General features: G+C 39.2%; 1 protein-coding gene across 4 annotated transcripts in view; it reads right to left on the reverse strand.

Annotated features, from left to right (window-relative positions):
- The window catches only part of Sorcs1 (sortilin related VPS10 domain containing receptor 1), a 507,144-nt gene that overhangs the window by 80,391 nt on the left and 407,391 nt on the right, over positions 1-19,362 (reverse strand). For all 4 annotated transcript variants that reach the window (XM_032892179.1, XM_032892181.1, XM_032892180.1 and 1 more), the window contains exons 10-16: positions 17,456-17,602; positions 7,880-7,982; positions 7,540-7,616; positions 5,473-5,564; positions 3,883-3,990; positions 2,192-2,309; positions 581-711 (exon numbers count right to left, since the gene is read on the reverse strand). In XM_032892179.1, coding sequence (XP_032748070.1) covers positions 581-711; positions 2,192-2,309; positions 3,883-3,990; positions 5,473-5,564; positions 7,540-7,616; positions 7,880-7,982; positions 17,456-17,602 — 776 coding nt within the window. The remainder of the gene's footprint in view (positions 1-580; positions 712-2,191; positions 2,310-3,882; positions 3,991-5,472; positions 5,565-7,539; positions 7,617-7,879; positions 7,983-17,455; positions 17,603-19,362) is intronic.

Consider the following 19,362-nt stretch of genomic DNA (forward strand, 5'->3'; position numbering starts at 1 on the left):
GTTAAACCAGCTCTATTGCCACTCAGTTCACGGGGTCAAAATGAGTCCACTCTTGCATTGAGTTTATAAATGTCACTTGGTGCTCTCATAAGCTGCAGTAAGCTGATGATCACAGATTGGAAACAAAGATTGGATCCTTTCACAGACAAAGGATTTATGCCTTTTGAGGTTATTATGCTTACCAAGGATGCTCAGTACTGTAAAGATTTTATAGAAAACATAAACATGTTTTCTATTTTTCTGAGAACTCTAATTAGTGTTTCCCTTATTGCTATCTCAAGAAGCTTGAGATAGATTTGGTTTCTCCATTTTTCTGAGAACCCAGCATAAATATGAAAATAATTGCCAACCATCTTGTAAGCCCTCTTGAACTCCAAAGAAGAAACCACTGTTCTTTGGAAAGACACATTCACATAGTTAATAAAAAACCATGATGTGTCCAAGAGAGAATTTTATAAAAAGATAAAGTCTGCTACTCAGTGCTAGGTCTGTTACTACTTTCTCAAATCGAAGCTTTTATTGAGGGCTTCACTGATAGCATATGAGTGAACAGGTCTGTGAGGTAACTATGGACGCTCACCAGTCAAAGTCCGCCTCTGTACAGACACAAGGCTCAGACTCCATTGCTCCTGCATACTTCCCTTGCATACACTTGCGCTCAGACTTTCGCTTCTTATAGATCCTCTTGGCTCCCATGATGCATGCTTCCCCCTGCAAGGAGGCAAATGTTATGCAAATCAAGCACATGGATTAGACTTCTCCTACTGCATCACAATGTGGTTTGTGGAGATCTTCACAAACGTTAATATAAATCTGATGCGTGGGAACCCAATGTGTGCAATTAGTATTTCCCTTTTGATGCCAAATATGAAGTATAAATTCAAAGGCAGCCCCAATAAACAATGCATATTTTTCTACTACTAGCCTTAACTCTTTTTATATTAAGCATACATTTCTTTGCCAATAAGTTAGGCACAGTGCAATGAAGGACACATAGGAATGTAAGCTGTCCTGTAACGAATGGACTGCCTGCTAACCTGTAATGATTAAGTTCAGTTTTCCTATTGTAAAGGATTTGCAGTTGGTCATTTATGAGCACACGAAAGAAGAGTATTGCTAAGAAACCTAAAACCCATTTAATTTCACTTTATTATGTTTCTATGTAACTTTAGAGTACTGATTCTGTGATCACCTATCAGACAAGCAAGGAAGCTAAGTTCAGTCTTTTTCCAAGAAATAAATAGAAGTTTGAGTGTCACAAGGCACACGCATCGCAGAGAGAAATGAGAGGTGGTGTGAGTGAGCATTCCATTGTTGAGCTTCTGAATAGAGTGGCTGCCCCTTGCTGATGCTGCACCCACTCTCAAATATAGAATCTTTGTGCTTGTGAAAAGGCTAGAGCAGAATTTTTTTTAAAATCTATTATCCCCGTCTTTACTGAAGAAGCTCGCTTTAACTGGCTTCGCTTCACATCACATATAAATACACTGCCAAGTCGGAGTATGGAGTGTAAGATGTTTCACTGCCTGAATATGGTCATGACTTCTTAGTGGGTACGTCTACCATATCCTCTGAATAGCCTGCAGATTGACTTCTGCCTTGGGAAATCAAAAGGAGAAGCTCTCATCCGAGGATTCAGATACGTGATGAATAACTGAGAGAGATGAGGTGGGACGGTTTTCTATCAGCGATTTCGAATTCTTATACTGAGAGCATCGCAGAGGAAGCAAGAGCTGCTATACACTCCTAGGGAATCACAGAAACGTGGAGGACTCTTCTGGCACCGCTTGCCCCGCACTGACTGACTATTTTATGCCCTATCTCGTTTGCATTGCTTGTTGAAACTGAAGAACCGTCCCTCACTCGGCCTCTATCATACAGCCTTATGACACACTCAGACAAATTATGTTTACCTCTCAGTGCTAAGCTAGCATTTCATTTTGAGGTGTAAATCTAACCGAAGCCCATTTGAGTTTTTATCTTGTTATATCCTTGCATTAAAAAAAGAACACAAAAATCTTCAAAACAGAATATAAATGTTGTGTTTGCTTATGCTGTGAGATAAACATGGAAGAATTAAATGGACACTATGGATTTGAGAACTCCAGTTCTTAAACTTTAAGGAGTAGTCACTTTTCTATAATGCCTCCGCCTCTGTCCCAGGGTTTAGTGTCATTTGTCTAACTCTTACCTGGCTATGTAACTGCCAGGGTCTGTAGTCTTCTTCAGCACAGCGTCTGTCAAAAATGGACTTGTAATCCACTTTGACCAGCTGCCACTCAGAACGATGACTGAAGTGTCCAAACACTCTACAGGGTTTACAGTGGGAGACAGTCACATTCATAAAGACAACGACAGTATTAACAATAGCTTGCATTCAATTGTCTGCTGTGAACATGCTGGCGTTGCTTAGCTACATCTCATGGGTCACATCTCCCAACTGTCAAGCACACTCATGAAGACAATACTTAGCCCTAACTGCACTTTGCAGATGGATAAATTGGGGTTCAAAGATTTTTTTGTTTTTCTCAACACAAAATAACAAACACATGTCACTAGCAATTGAGAAAGCCAGATCCCAGAGTATTTGACTCAAAGCTACAAGAATGGTTTAGGAAATGACTGAAGAAATAACCACAAAGATTGTATTCTAGGTGGTTCAACACAAACTACTAGATTCTTTTGTTAATCTATTGGGTCTTGAGGCTTATACATTCTTTATCTTCTCATCAGATCCTACAGAAAGTGGACCATTGTACCAAGTAATCACAACTACTTTTACCTTGTGACTCCCGCTCTAGTGCAGATTCAATTAGTTGTGTAGAATATATTCACTAGGTATAAATGTGGATAAAGACTACAAAAAGAGGCTTTCAGATCACCTTTCTGTGAGTGAAACAGTATTTTGAATATATCAAGATTGAATAAAAGCAAGGTACAGAGTAAGCTTCTAATCTAAGTGTGCTTGCTTTGTACAAAGAGAACGTATAGCTTTTGGGCAAAATCAATTTCTCTTGTCTTTTCTCAGTGTTAAGTGAGAAGGCTGAAATGGGTAGCTGTTGTTCACTTTGATTTTGAAAATTTTAATGGTTTCTGCATCAACTATTATGGAATTATCCTCCTACGGTTTCCATGGCCAATCTTCCAAGAGAGGTGAATATCACAGTTTCATATTGCAAGCTCCATGTCCAAGTTTTGAAACCCATGGTCCATTAAGACATTAATCAAAACTCTCGTGAATTCATGATCATTGCTTTTCAGACAAAGGTGATTGAGTGTAAGTTCAGTTTCGCACAACCAGTTCCTCTCACAGTTGCTTTAAAATGCCTCCTGGGGCCTCTACCCCTTTGCTCTCACTTCTCCCTAAATGTCCATTTCCTAATGTCATTAGTGATTGAATTTTTAGCATATGGACTTCGAAGAGAACACAGGTATTTACAGTACCACAGGCCACTGGAAACACAGACTTCTCTTGCCCTAAATAGCCTATTCTTCCATTCAGTGAGGTCAACTGGGAGTTATGTAATGTAAGTGGGACTTGTTTAATAAGTTGATCTCTTAGAGATGGATTTTTAAAATTTTGTCCAAATTGTAAGGTTATCTACGCCCAGAACCAGAGGAAAATGAAATACCATGGTCTTAAAGGTCTTGAATTTTCTACATATTCAGTTTGTATATTATCATTACATTATAAAAAATGTATTTACACACACACACACACACACATACACACTTTTTTCTTCTTTGCTAGGTTCTTGAGATAGGATGTACAAACATTGCTAACGACTTCCAAACTAACACTAACAAATCCAACAGCTCACATGTAAAACACCTCTCTGTCTCCTATGTCTTAGTTAGAAGGAATCACCCCACACCACTTACGTCATGATTAGTGTCTCTTCTCCAGGCTCCCCCAGGACTCCATCCACAAAAAGTGGGATGGATGTAAAACTGTATTTGCTCCAAGACCTCCCTTCATCAAAACTCAACCTAGTGGCAGAACAATTAAACAGTCATCACATCTCAAAAGGAAAAGATGATATCGCTGGATAAGGGAAGATGTTAGTTATCAGTGAGAGAAAAACAGAGCAAGACATCATTACACGTAAGTATTCTTAATTATATCAAAAGTCACAAATAGAAATACTTAATAATCTACAACCAGATATGTTGAGGGCAAAAAAAGGGAGAACCATGTGCATTAGGAAAAATCTAATGGCAGAAAATAATTTAAATCATTTTAAGTTTATATCTCATGGTATTTTCTCCAAATCTACAATGTCTTATTGGCAGCTCTGGGCATAGATAGCCTTACAAGTTGGACAAAATTTTAAAAATTCATCTCTAAGAGATCAACTTATAAACAAGTCCCACTTACATTGTAAAACTCCCAGTTGACCTCACTGAATGGAAGAATAGACTGTTTAGGGCAAGAGAAGTCTGCGTTTCTAGTGTTCTGTGGTACTATAAATACCTGTTTCCTCTTTGAAGTCCATATGCTAAAAATTCAATCACTAATGACATTAGGAAATGGACATTTAGGGAGAAGTCAGAGCAAAGGGGTAGAGTCCCCAGGAGTGGACCTGTGTCTTCTAGAAAATTCCTGGGACTGCCTGTCCTTGTAAGACACAGCAACAAGGCACCACTCAGGGATCTGAAAGAGGCTCTTCAGCAGACACGGACTTGGCCAGCACTTTTCTCTTGTGCTTCTAGCTCACAATCCTATGAAGTACATTTCTGTTGTTCATGAGTTATTTTGTCCGTGGTGTTTGTAGCATCCTGAGTACCTTCTGAGATAGCTAAAGAGGAAGGCATGCTTCTCTCTGTCTTTCTCTGCACATACTTTTCCTCAAGATCCACCTTTGCTCATCTTTGCAGTTTTCTCCTGAGGTCATTAATATAATTAGAGGTGGAAGGAAAATCAGGCTTTAAACTTTGCACAAGCTCAATATGCAGAGGACTGCTTCTAAAAACGGAGGAAGGAGGGAAAATGTTTGATGGAAAACCCTAAAGATATTAGGCCTTGGCCATCCTTCAGTATAAGACTCAGTTTTGTAGGGAGCTAACAAAGTCACACAGGGGGAACAGTACAGGAGCAGGATAGTCATGAATGGCCAGTCTTTGTGTGGGATGCACAGAGCCATGTAGATACTAAGTTTCATGCAATGTTGTTTGGAGAGTACAAGTACTGTTGCTTCTCAGAGATTCTGGTAGAGTCTGTGTATGGCTTGCCATTGACAGTGGTGAGGAACTAATAAATGCTCCCAGCATCGTCACATTTAGAAACCACAAAGCAATTGTTCTGTTAGGAGCAGAAACACTTACCCATCCTTCTCATTTGCCCTCAACTTCCGCTTTTCAAAAGTTTCAAAAGGTCACAGTTTTACTCAAACATAGCCATGCAATTCAGAGACTGATTCTAATAAACTCAAATGACCATATGAATTTTTCCTAAGGCGGATGTGCCCTTACCACAGGTGCCGAATTGGGAGAGATGTGTGTTTCATAGCAACCAGGACTCCCCCTTGATCAAGGTACAAAATGCTGTGCTCTTCTTCAAAAATCTGGATGAGGAAAAGAAGAATACACAGGCACGCATCACATCTGCACTTGGTGTTCAAGGTCCACAGATCAGTCTCCATAGGAAGATTAAAATACCTCTCATAGAAATAGGTTTCCCTAGATCTTTGAGAAAATGTGAGCAGTAAAAACAATGTCTTTCAACATGGGCTACGTCTACCATTGATACTGTATGGGACAACATTATCATTCTACAAAATAAATCTTAAGTGTCAACAGTATATATATTCATCTTTGTATTCTCTTATCTTTGTGGCAGCATTTATCAATTGTTATCTCTGGAGATTGTGTAAGAACACTGGGACACTCTAAGGGAGTATACATATCTAGATGGAAGGGCACTTGGAGACAGGTACAGTGCTATATATCATCGGCATACTCATAGACTTCATGTGCACATAGCCTTGTGAAAGCAGGGCTCACTGCACTCCACTGGAATTGTCTATGCAGATGGAATTGTCTAATTATCTCCAAATCCCCACAGTTGATCAAGAAATGTTTTCTCCCTTGATTCCTAGGTGTTCTTCAAAGTGACAATTCTAATCAAGATAAAATTGTCAACCTTGATTGCATGTATCATATCGAGTCTTTCATAAGATGTGTAAAAAGAATTTGAAGTCAAATGGACACATTCTGAAAAGTGTCTCTGAATTCTTCTGTATAAGATGAACTCTGTGTTCTCAGTTAAAATTCTAAAATGGACTCATTGTCCATTGTGCTACAGATATAAGTTCTCTCTCTTACTTGATTCTTGTGTGTGTGTGTGTGTGTGTGTGTGTGTGTGTGTGTGTGTGCTCGCATGCGGCATGCATGTGTGCATGTGTGTTGTATGCAAGAGGTCAGAAAAGGGCATTGAACTTCTTGAAGCTGGAATTACAGGTGGTTATGAGCTTCTGGACATAGGAGCTGGGAACCAGCCTTGGGCCCTTCAGAAATGCAGAAGGGAGCTTAACAACTCAGCTACTCTCCAGTGTCATTAGTTCTTATACCCAATAAAGATGCCGGCCTGTAGCAGGAAGGAGTTTTATGCCTTGGTTAGTGTCAGAGGAAAGAACATGGCATCTTGGCATTATTCTCCAAATGTTTCCTTATAATTTTCCATCTTCCTTTAAGCCCCCCAAATTTCTTCTCTGTCATCTTTGGTGAAAATATGCAACTATCGTTAAAGATTTAAAGTTAAAGAAAGAGTACCAGGCTATCAAGTCCACCTCTGTGAGGAAAGTGAGCTTTTCTTTCAAGCAAAGTGAGTTCATTGTTAAGTATGATCATCTGTGCATTAGATTTCAATTTACATTGCTAGTTATTGTATGATAATTAAGCACCAGAGGCTTATTAAAAAATATTTATTGAGGTGTAACAGTCATACATTAGGCTTATACCTTGTTATGATAGCCAAACCTCATTAAGTGCCTGTTGTTATAAGCTGTTGAAATCTAATTTTCATTCAGAAGAAAGACAGGAAGCAGTTAAGCTAAGAACATTGATGTGAAGTGACTCCATTTGTATTCATTGAACATATGCCTTCTGACAGTTATGATTCTGTCATTTACTCATGATATTTAAACATCTCAGAACACCACCTGGATAATGGCTATTTTTATTTCTCTTCAAATTGAGGAGAGTTTATGTGTATACTTCGCCATGCAGGATCCAAGGCTCTCATATGACAGACTCTGTGTTTCCACTTTCCTTTCCATCAGAACCCCCTACAACTTGATTGCAGATGTTTTTGTGCATGGACCCTTGATAAGAAATAACTTTATCAAAGGATATAACTATTAACCTGCACCAACTTGGCGTGGTTCATTTCAAACATGTATCACAAAGAGAAAAAGAAACACACTATTCGTGTCAGGATTTATGTAAGATGTTAGCCTTGAGTTTCTAGATTTGAAATTAGATAGACAATTATGCCCTTAAGCTTGAGTGGTGCAACCCAGATCCATGGTATTTTCTTACCTGCCTCCAAGTGTTCCCTGCATCTGATGATACAAACATGCTGATGTCGTTGTCTGACAACTCAGAGCCTATGTTACCTAGAAAGAATGCATGCCATTAGTGGGAGGAACTTTCTGAAAAAGTCGAGAATGAGTAGCATCAGCAGTCTCCACTGCCTGAGATGAATCCCAACTGCAAAGTCTCTGTCTAAGCAGGGATTTTAAGTAGACTCACTTCAGGGTCAATGGTTTAGGTGGCTTTCAGAATATTTTTAGCTTGCTCACTAAATTCCAAGCACAGATGTCTAGATTCTTAAAATAAACACACGTACAATAGCAAGCAAAGCATTCACTCCTCTTACCTGATGCAACTATAATACTTGGGGCTGTGTCTCTGCTGGCAATGATCCCAGATGTGTAGGGATTCTCAGAAACTTTGAGATGAAGGTGTAGTGAACAGTAGGGCTAGGAAGAACAGAATGCAATGTGATATGTGCACAAAATCAAAATGGTCATTTAAAGCTCTACAGCCGGGCAAACTGACTACAAAATCAGACCAGCTTTGTCTGTACAGTAAGTTCTAAGGATGCCTAGAAAGACTGCCTTGATATTTCTTTTATAGAAAAATGAAAACACACACACACACACACACACACACACACACACACACACACCAAAAAAGCAAAACACAACAACAAAAGTCTGAAATTCAGAATATCTAATCTTACCCATTCTGTCTTCTGACTATGAACATCTTCTTCCTCCCACTGTGCCCCTCATCCACCCACCCATCACTATTACTGTCACAATTGTCTGGTGTCAACCAAGCATATGACAGCTTTTGGGTTGGTAAAAAAGCAAACACCTCCAATTACAGTGCTAATTTACTTAAATTATATTTAGTATGTTAAACATTGTATTAATTTTAAACTACTAGGTAGAACTCATAAATCAGTGATGCACCAAAAATTCAAAATTCTGCCATTACCAAGTTTTCAGAAAGGACATAAGATGTTTCCATTGATTACTGGGTAAAGGAAGTATTCTAATGCTCATAAGGATAGAAATAAAACATTATAAAATTCTGGATGGTGAAGAGACATGGGGTACTTTGGAATTAGGACTGGTTTCTAAGAAAAAGGTTTAATCTGAAGAGAGATGGGTAGAATATGGATTTGCACGATATGACAAAGATACTAGAGAGGACATATGGGATATAAATGATACCAGTAACAACAAAAAGAAGGGGCGGATTAAGAATCACAGTACCTAGGCAGGTAACACTAAAGGAACAATGGGACATGAAGCTATAACACTGGTTGAGTTGACCTAAGAGGACTTGAAGGAGATCAGTTGATAGCTCATTCATACTGCAGAACATGATATCAACATAGAAAATTCTGCATAGCATGTGGAACTGTCCTATCATCTGCAAATAACTGACACAGTGTAGCCCCAAGATTTTCTTCCCTTTTTTGAATGTATATTAATTGCATAAACCAATCATTCGCATCATTGACATTTTCATACAAGCACACAACACACTTTCATGCTTATCCCTTCTCTTTATTTCCTTTTTGGTTTTATTCAGTTCAAAAGTCATTCTTATAGACAAAACTCAATAGTAATGCAATTTATTTTAAATGATATTTTTGTTTGGTGGTGGTGGTGTGTTGTGGATTTTCTTGGTGATGTTTGTATTTTGATGCTAATCCTGCCCCCAACAAGGAAAGGACCATGTCCTCAGGTGATTCTATGTGAACATGCTCCCCCATTTAACTGGTCAAATAAAGGCTAGAGCCTGCGATTGAACAGTGGAAGGGAAAGGCAGGACTGGAAGATTTAGAGAAGGAGAGAGAGAGGAAAGAAGAAGAGGATGATGAGAGGGTGGTGGGGGTAGGGGGAACAGAAAGAGAAGAAGATGGAGGAAAAAGAGGTGGAAATGGAGCAGACCCATGTGGCCTGCTGAGTCAAAAGTAGCTAGAGATCTCATCTGGGGAACAGTGTAGTGGTGTATCTGCCCAATCTAGGCATGCAGTTTATAAATACTATAACTAAGTTTTGGATTCTCTACACAGGCGTTTTGGGGTTAGAGATTTACTGATACAAATCTAGCTGGTATAGATATAAAGGTCTCTAGTATTTTCCTTTCACAGGGCTAAAGGGAACTGAGACCTGGTTGGCCATTGATGTTTTACAGACCAGCCACACAGGGGTGGATGGCCTTTGAAATGTGAGCAGTAGCTCCAGGCATTTTCAGAAAACAAAACAAAACAAAAGCAAGCACAAACAAACAATAACAACAATGAAAACTGTGTTTGGTCAGCTTAAGCCAGCTGCAGGAACTAGGGCCAAACAGCCATTTGTGGGGTAAGCAACAAGCACAGACTGAGAGAGCTAGTGTGAGAGATGAGTGGGGAGGCTGCTGGTCCCAGATCCTAGCTGGACTTAGCATGAGTTTTTAAAACTACACATTGCAGTGGTGGTTGTGGGCTTTGTTTTGTTTTGTTCTGTTTTGTTTTGTGGTCTCTGTGTTACACAGTGTCTCTCTATATAACCCTGGCTGTCACGGAACTCCTTCAGTAGAGCAGGTTGGACTTTAACTCACAGATCTACCTCTCCAGTGCTAGAATTAAAGATGTGTACCATCACCCACTGGCTTTACATGAAATTTTTAGAAATTTGTTTATCTATGCTTAGAGGCCTTGACCAAATTCTCTGGTTAAGATAGCAACAGTTATCCAAGAATGAATAGTACTTCATATATGAATTTTGTTTAAAGTCATACATGTACTAAACTGTCAAAAGTTTCAAGCTTGCATTTGAATGCTCACCTTTTCCGACTCTTAGGAAGATTACTACCTATTCTTATTGAGTTGAGTATCGGGAATCACCAGAGTATCTCAGTTATTATTTTTAGACAGCTCTGTACGTCTGAGGTGGTAAATATTCAAAGAGCTTCAGAAAGGCCATGATTAAATTTAAAGAGGGTGAAGTAAATGCTAAGGTAAAAATGAAACACAGGAATAAAAGCAGCCAGACACTACAAAACAAAATCACCGATTGCAATAGGGTAATAGGGTCTTGACTAAAACACCGAACAGTTTGCATGAAATTTTCACACAAAGCTTTAAAAGAAAGTTTCGGCTTCATAGCCTTCTGAAAAAGAAAGGACAGCCCCTGGAAGAGAAAGTGCCACAGCCAAACAAATAGCTTCTTTATGCCTATCAGGAAGAGAACAGGGCTCATAGCCTATGCTAAGATAGGATTAGAGCCATGACACCATGAGAGTTTCCCTGTTGTGTATATAGATCTCTACTTGTCTGATCTGCCAACATTTATTTTATGACGAGTAATCCTCAATGATCTATTTCAGGTATAGTACAATTTTGTCTCACTCAGACAAGCTAAAAATAAGAACATATCAAGTTATACATTGCATCTCCTATGGAATCTTACATATAAGTTTTAAAGGATAATAAAGGCTTATAATAGCAAGGTGCTTTTTTTGTATTATGGTTTTATTGAGAACAACAGAAAGCCATGGACCTGTGTCCAGATGCTGTCAACTTTACAGTATTGTAAGGAAGCTGCACAGCCTGGGTATTACCCCTAGATATAGAAACTTTAGAGAGAGCCATTTAGATCACTTAACAAAGCATTACAGGCCTATACAGGGTGTGTCCAGGTCACATCTTGAGACAGCTGTTTGCCACAGTTGGAAAACTGTGAATTGCAGTTGGTATCCGAAGCAATGATCATTTGCTATGGAAACAGATGAGAACAAAGAGAAGAGGGCATTTTCAATCAGCTCTCTCAGAACTGCTCTCTGGCCCTGCAGTTCAGAAGGCCAAAACATTAATTTGAGGAGAAAAGGCACCAGTTCATGCTGCAGCATGGTTTAGAAATGATCTTCTCTGTGATTTTCTTCTCTTACATTTGTAGTACTGGATTGCCCCCAGCTGGTACTTGGAGAATTTTCTGTCTTTTTTTTTTTTATTCCTTCCATTTTATTTAGCAAAGAGTTTATATAGCAGACACCAATGTCTCAAGAAAACCAAGAGCAATGATTGTCCTTTAACATTGTTATATCTGGCCTACTGTGCCAAAAGTTATGCCTCGACAAGCTAATATAAGGATTATTGTAAGGACCATCACACTGTTCTGAGTTTATGAAGAAATGAAATTAGGCTGCAGAACTCTTATTATTTTGGCCAGGAAGGGGCGCTTGCTATGCTATTCTCCTCTTTCCTTTTTGCCTTCCTGAATTTATTTTGTTTATTGAAAAATAGGTGTATAATACCTGCCTTATGCTCACAGGTTTAGTTGCTGCACTGATTTTTCTAGAGAAATCTCTAACAGAATAAACACAGCAAGGCATGTGGCAAGGGTACTTCCTAATATCCATTGCCTTCCTTCCATACAAGGGGAGTATGAGAACACACATTGATGCTGACAGGGTCCTGGCTGCTGACTTACTGAAGAGGAGATGGAAAGCACTTGCAGACAGAAACTGTCCTTTGTTTCTTTACTCACGTGGACTCATCAGCCCCAGATGATGAATCTTCCCAGACTCTCTGAGACGCTAGATTCTTAGCCTCTAACCTGATCGCACTGAGGTATCTCGAGAATCAGATGGGCATGAAAGACCATGCAACGGGAAGAAAAGTTTGAGCAGAATCTCATTCAAACCCTAAAGCCGATCAGTGCACCTCCTGATCAAATGAGCTGTTCTTGTCTTCCCTGTAGTCTCTTCTTTTATCCTGCAAAACTGCTTTGATCAGTATAAGTGTTCCATAATGCACAGCCAGACTAAACCAATTCAGTGTTTCTTCCTCTTAGATATTTATTATTTAATCTTAACTGAAACGCTGTACCCTCCCACCTGTTTGTTTGTTTTCTTGCTTGATTGTTTGGCTTTCTGAGACAGGTGTCAGTTGTGGTCTGTGCTCCACTATCCTTTTACTAACATCTACTCCTTTCCAGAACTTCCAGCCTCTGGTAGGGGTTACTGTACTAAACACAGTGTTTCTCAGTGATCGATTTCAGGTAGTATGGGGAAATCACTTGATACCACTCCTCCAATGAATACATGAACTTAACCAACTGTTAGGACTGGTTTAGTATGCAATCAGCCTCAAAGCCTACTTTTTTTCTTGTCATCTTCTGAAACAACAGCCTTTATGTTTAATCCTCATGGTAACACAATCCCATGGCTGCTAATATGAATGGTATACTATAAACACAAGTCAGAACCTTCATTAAGCACAAGAAATCTACTTAAGTTCCGCAACAGCATTCTCTAATATTCCCCCACATGTACATGGCTGGCTATATCTTTTATGCTATATCATAGTTAAGAATTCATTAGTCGTTTAGGAAAGATTGAATTCTCAAAGAAAAGGTAGCCCTCCAAATATGAGCATGGGGTATCCATCCTCACTTCAATGCAGCACAACATGTAGACTTTGTAGAATCTACAGACTGAAGAATCTCACAGAATAGCTCTCTGCTCTGCTCCAGTTTTTAAGAAAAAGTTAAATGAATCCATAAAGAAGTTAGCGTTTCTCTCCACAAAACACTGTGCTTTCTCCTCAGAGACCCAAGTATTTGTCACAGGCTCAGGTGTGCTCACATACTGCCTCTTGGGAGCCCAATTCTGAGGCTTTGAAGAAAGATGGACCATGACCTGTAATACCCTATCTAATTGTACAATGCAGTCTTCAGAAGAAAGAAATCCCAGCTGAGCCTTCAGGCAATCAGTCTGGAAGTCCTAAAAATACAGCCCCAAATTTCTCTGGATGTCTTAGTCTATAGAATACATTTTGCCAGGGACATTCCATTTGGGGTTGTAATTCGGGACTTGTTCCACGTTTGTAACAGCCCCACTGGAAAAATCTCTCTTCTAATCACTGGGCTCTGCGTCAGTGATGCTGGCACTCTCCTAGTATTCACAGTCTAAACTCATTTTTTACCTCCTTTCTGCCATTGCCTCCCAAGCAGTCCCCCCCTTTCTTTCTTTCTTTCTTTTTTCTTTCTTTCTTTCTTTCTTTCTTTCTTTCTTTCTTTCTTTCTTTCTTTCTTATTTTTTAATCAGTCTAGGTGTTTTGTGTTCAAAGACTTTTCTTTCCTATTCTGGGCTTTTGGCAAGATTTTATTAAGTAATTTGGCCACTTCTTCCGAGTCCTTTTGTCAATTTCCTCTCCTTACTCTGCTTCCTGGTTTTTAAAGCTTATGTGGAATTGTGTTGAGTAACGGGAAGAAGAGGGATCCATTGACTCCTAGGTCCTGTTCATCTACATCCCAATAATTCATGTCTCATTAATCTCCATGAAACACTTCATTTTGTTAGCATCACAGTTAACTTGATCCCATGAGTTCAGAGGGGGATATGATGACAAAGTCTTCAGTATAACTGACAGAGATGTAGAGTTTCTGTGAAATCAAATCAGAAAGTCAAGGGCCTTTTCCATGGTGTGACTACATCCACCATATAAAACACACAAACTTAAAATGTATGTTGAATCCACCATGAGGTATGTTTGTATGATTCTTGACGTAGAGATCTGGAATGGCTATGAAGATGGTCATACACCTTGTATTCATGGAGCTTACATTTAACACAGAAAGATGGGAAAGGAAGTCAGAAAATAAATGTGCTTAGTAAGGATGAATCATAAAGAAAAAGAATGGGATAAAGAGATTTGATATTGCCAGAAACTCATGAAATCCACCTAAGAAGCAAAGAAATAAATCCAAAGAAAAAAACCTGCTTTGAAAACAGCAAATTAAAAAAAAAAACAGGAAATTTAAAAAGAAATAGTAGGAAACCCTACTTTAAGGCATACATGAACATAGTAAGTTTACACTGTGGAAACAAGTGCACTGTCTATTCTCCACATTGTCTTGTGGGCAAGAAAGGATGGAGGAAAATGGCAGAGTCTAAAAAGGACGAGATACAATCCAGGTCACAGGGTACCATCAAAGTTATTGTAAAGTGTTTGATTTACTGTACTTGAACTAGAAAGCCATCATAAAGCTTAAGGAAATGATGCACATTTAAACTTTTATATGACACCATTTTGTTGTGGATTTGGTCTAATGCTTGTATTGTGCTAATTGGATTCCCAAAATTGCACAAGAATCTACATGTAAGATGCTGAGGGTCCCTGCACCAAGTTGGTTCTGATTGGTAAATAAAGTTGCCGGCAGCCAATGGCTGGGCAGGTAAATAGAGGTGGGAATTTAGGATTTGAGAGCAAGGGGACTGAGCAGAAGAAAGATTTAGAACCAATGTGCCAGGAAAGGAGAAAGACCAGTATGGAAAAGTGTAGGACAGACGGCATGTAAGAGTCAGGGATCATGTCCTGGGAGGCTGTAGGCCTGGGTATCAGGCAACTTGGATGGAATACAGGTTTTAGCAAGTAATGATTCAGGAACATCAGAGGGGACAGTGTGGAGGTTTGGTGTGGCCCAATCATTGAGCTGTTTAAGGAAGGCATATTAAAATAAAAGGCAGTGTGTGTGTGTGTATGTGTGTGTGTGTGTGTGTGTGTGTGTGTGTGTGTGTGTGTGTGTGTGTGTGTATTTCACTCAGGAACCCACACATTGGGGTGGGTAGTAAGGAACACGTCACTGCCACCACCAGGGTGATATGAGTGGGATTATTTGACTACTGTAGCACCATTTGCTAAAAATGGAGAAACAAGAAATCTAGTATACAATATGTGGAAAGGATATAGTATGCATCTAGGGCCAGAAGTGTACTTTGCCCTGCAGAAGAACACAAATGAAAATTTTAGGGTGATTGAAATTACATGGCATAAATGTTTCTCAAAATTCACTGATGCTTTTTATGTACATTTTACCTTAATAAATATGATTTTTAAAATGTAGGCTATGCTGTGAAAAATGGATTGCCAGGTAAAAATGGTGGGAGGTGTGACCATTAGGAGCCTGTCACTGAGGACCAAGGGAAATGTGATTACCACTTGGATAGACTAGTAGCAGTAGTGATACAGGAGTCTGTACTGTATCTCTATTTTGCAGATATAATAATATATCTTCATGATTCTGGGTTGTGGTTAAGACAAAGAGAGCCTTGCTCAGTGCTTTGCCAAGAAGAATCATATTCAATGGTCATGGTTTGATGCTATCAAGAAGATGCAAGCCTGTTTAGATGAAGAGGTTAACCGTCTTTCTCACTGCATTGATGTTCAAGTTATGTGGTAGGCCTGGAAAAAGTTATTAAGGTGCTGATATCTGTGAACATTATAGTTCCATAACATGGAATAGTTGGGTATAAAACTGACCTATTTCAACAGCACTGATCCATACCTTTACTAATATAGCTATTCAATGAATAACTGTTATATTTACTTAGTCTACCACTGGGTCCCTGATCTCTTTATCACACACAGGCTATTTTGTTCCCTGTATGGAGTAATAAAAATGGAGTCTAAGTAGGGCTGGAAACTTAAGACTGCCTCCCTGATGCACCATGACAGCTTAAATATCCTCTCCAAGTAATAAGGTCAAGCTATAGCTGCTGGCATCCTTTCGAGGAAGATGGTGTCCCGCCTACTGCTATGCGAGGAAGCTGAGAAGTGACTGTCCCAGCATTGTGCGATATAATGAAGCAGAGCAAAGATAGCATCAAAGACAGAGTTGTAAAGAGCGACATCAATAACTGATACACAGAGAGGGGATAGACATAGACACCCATGGACACATATTCACATCTCAAGACTTTCCTACTGGAAAACCAAGTGATCTTTCCAACACTGATGGCTCCTTTATATGATCCGAAAAACAACTTCCAAGCTGTTTTAAAGAACACAATAGTATTACAAATATACTTTATTTGACAATTTCTCCTTTCTCTTTTCCTTCATTTGCTAGGTCTTCTCGGGTGTCTTGAATAAGTCATGGCCATCAGAGTCAAGGAGATGCAACTGAGAACTGTTTTATTTATAAACATAGTCTCAGGCAAGTTAGCTGAAAATTCCTTGATAGTGTTTATCATCTTTCTTTTGGATACCATCCTACCCCTGAATATGTAAACCATTTCCTGCTGATAAACCTGATTTAAAATAATATCATTAAAAGAAAGTCATGATTTAAAGCAGGTACTTGCAAATTTTTCTTTCAAGAGTCATAAAGTAAACACTTTAGGCTTGCTTTGAATGCATGTGGCTACTGATTTTCTGTTCCTAAAGTGAAAATGGCTACCTATGGACAATGAGTAACTACTTAAGGATTACTATGTTCCAATAAAGCACTGCAGAGTCAAGAGTGCTGGGCTGCAGGTTCCCTTCTGATCAATATCTTTCTAGCCCAGCATTATAGAAGAAAACAGGTAAATTGAACGGAATATATAGAGGAAGCAAATGGATGCTTAACTCAATGATTTTTAATCCTTTGTTGAATCATAAACTTCTTTTGAAATGGGATGAAACCCTGCCTTCAGTTCACCAGTTCTATAGATAAATGTGTGTACTGTTTGCTCTGTGAGCAGTAATTTATCATGAACTGAAAGAAAGCTCAAGGAACAGTCTCACCAGTGATAAAATACATCATATTTCCCTGAAACTCCAGGTCCTCACAAAGCTGAGGCGGGGGAGGGAGACTAAAGGTACAGCTCAGTGGAAGAGAGCACAGTTTGACACAACCCCACCCCCAGAAAAAGCCATCACCACCACCACTCAAAACACCAAACAGAAACAATTCAGACTAGAACAAAGAAGCCCATAAGGTTGCAAGGATCTGGAACATGTTCCTATCTCATGACCATCACATGATAGGACTAACTTTTTTCCCTTCTGCCCATCCTTTTCATTAACTGAACAGAAGTCCCAAAACTATATTCAGTATCTTGTTGCACAACAACTCCAGCCTTTCACTGTGTGGGAGACCGTGTTTGAGCATGTGAGACTCACCAGCAAACAGTGCACAGGGTCCCCCCTTAGATCTGCATCTGGAGCCTGCAGCAAACGCCAGTCTCTGCCTTTGTTGTAAGTGATGAAAGTCTTCACTTGGTTGTCAATCTTCTTGTTAGCCAAGAACATTCCCTTTATCCCTGCTACCTGGGAAAAATTGACATGGCTGAAAAATACATCAACGTGAGAAAGGACGTATCTGTTTACATTAAAATAACAACAGATTATCTCAGTCCTATCTTAGAGCAAAGACAGGATAGGTGTAAATGCTTATACGTACCTAGCAACTCTGCTTGACAGAAACCAATGACCTCTTGCCCCCTGCTGTATATGCATATAACACAAGTTCAATACAGGCTTCTCATTTTTTTTTTTGGCCATTGCTGAATATGTTAATAATAACTTTATTCAATCACCAAAAATGAGAAGGTGACAAGATGTCCACTATGAGGAGGAAAGTAAAATAAATAGTGGCTTATACCAAAACTGTCATATTATTTGACACTAAAATGCACCATTAACCCATAACATGACAGGGGAAGTGGGGAACCCAAGCACATTCTAAATGAAGGATGGCAACAGCAAGACATCCTGCAAACTTGAAGCTATGAGCCACAAAGAGGTCAGTGGTTGCCAGGGTGTGACTCAGAGCGAGGTGTGGAGAGGTGAAGCGTAGGGGACTCTAAATGCAGTGAAATCACCACGTTACAATCACGTAATCATGGACGGACGGATGTCACTCAATTGTCAAACCCATGAAATGCAAAACCAAAACTATGGCCCTTCATGTAAACTGTGAACTTTCGAGGTGTATCATCTTACAAAATGTTGTCAGTTACCATGAGTCCCGAGAGAGAAACTCCAGAACTTTTAAGCCTGTTACTTGATAAGCAATGAGTAAATAGGGGCTACTTAAAATTTATGCTAGACTCCAGGCAGGATATTAAATATATCATCTCTCATTTAGTCTTTCTAATAATATTTTTGTGAAATGATTGTTAATTCTCTTTCATACATGAGAAATATCTCAGGTACACCCAACATCATACTATCAATGACACAAGAGTAAAAGTCAGAGCTGGGATTGTGACCCAGAACTTTATAGTTTCGGTGTGTATGGCTATAATGACTACCTAAATGAATAAGCCCTAATCAACTGAAAAATACATCAGTTGAATGACTCTGATATAATTACTATCCATGCATTTTAAAATTTTTAAGAGTTCTACCTGTCAACTCACCAAATTTACTGGGCATTATAAAAAATTGTTAAAAAGCAATTGTTTTCTTTTTTATGTGTATGAATGCTCGTTTCCATGTCTGCTGCATGAAAGGAGAACATCAGATTCCATGGCAAATGGTTGTGGTTGAAAATCATGTGTTGAAGGAATTGAACTCAGGAACTCTGCAAAAGCAGCCAAAGCTCTTCACGGCTGAGCCATTTTTTTCAGCAGAATCGTTTCTTATCATCAAAAACCACGTCTCCAGTCTCATGGTGTTGATGCTCCTATCAAAACCAGTTGCTGTCAGGGCTGGTCAGATGGCTCAGGGATTGAGAGTGCCAGTTTCTTTTCTGGAAGACCAACCCTGGTTGGGTTCATGGCACCAGAATGGCTGCTCACAACCATCTGCAACTGTAGTTCTAGAAGTTCTGATGCCCCTTTCTGGACTCCATGGGTACCAGGCCCACATGTCCTACACAGACATGCATGTAGGTAAAACACTGATACACATAAAATAAAAATAATAAGTAAAAATAAATAAATTGCCAACCACTGAATATATGCTTCCTCTTTCGACATGCTAAGGCTGACAATTAGCAGGCTATCGAAATTGTGCCGTCTGTGATCATCACTTGTAGATTATCTCTTCACAATTTTAGAGTTTACCAAATACAGTTTAGTCTA

Source organism: Rattus rattus, chromosome 2 (assembly GCF_011064425.1).
Source record: "Rattus rattus isolate New Zealand chromosome 2, Rrattus_CSIRO_v1, whole genome shotgun sequence".
NCBI lineage: Eukaryota > Metazoa > Chordata > Mammalia > Rodentia > Muridae > Rattus > Rattus rattus.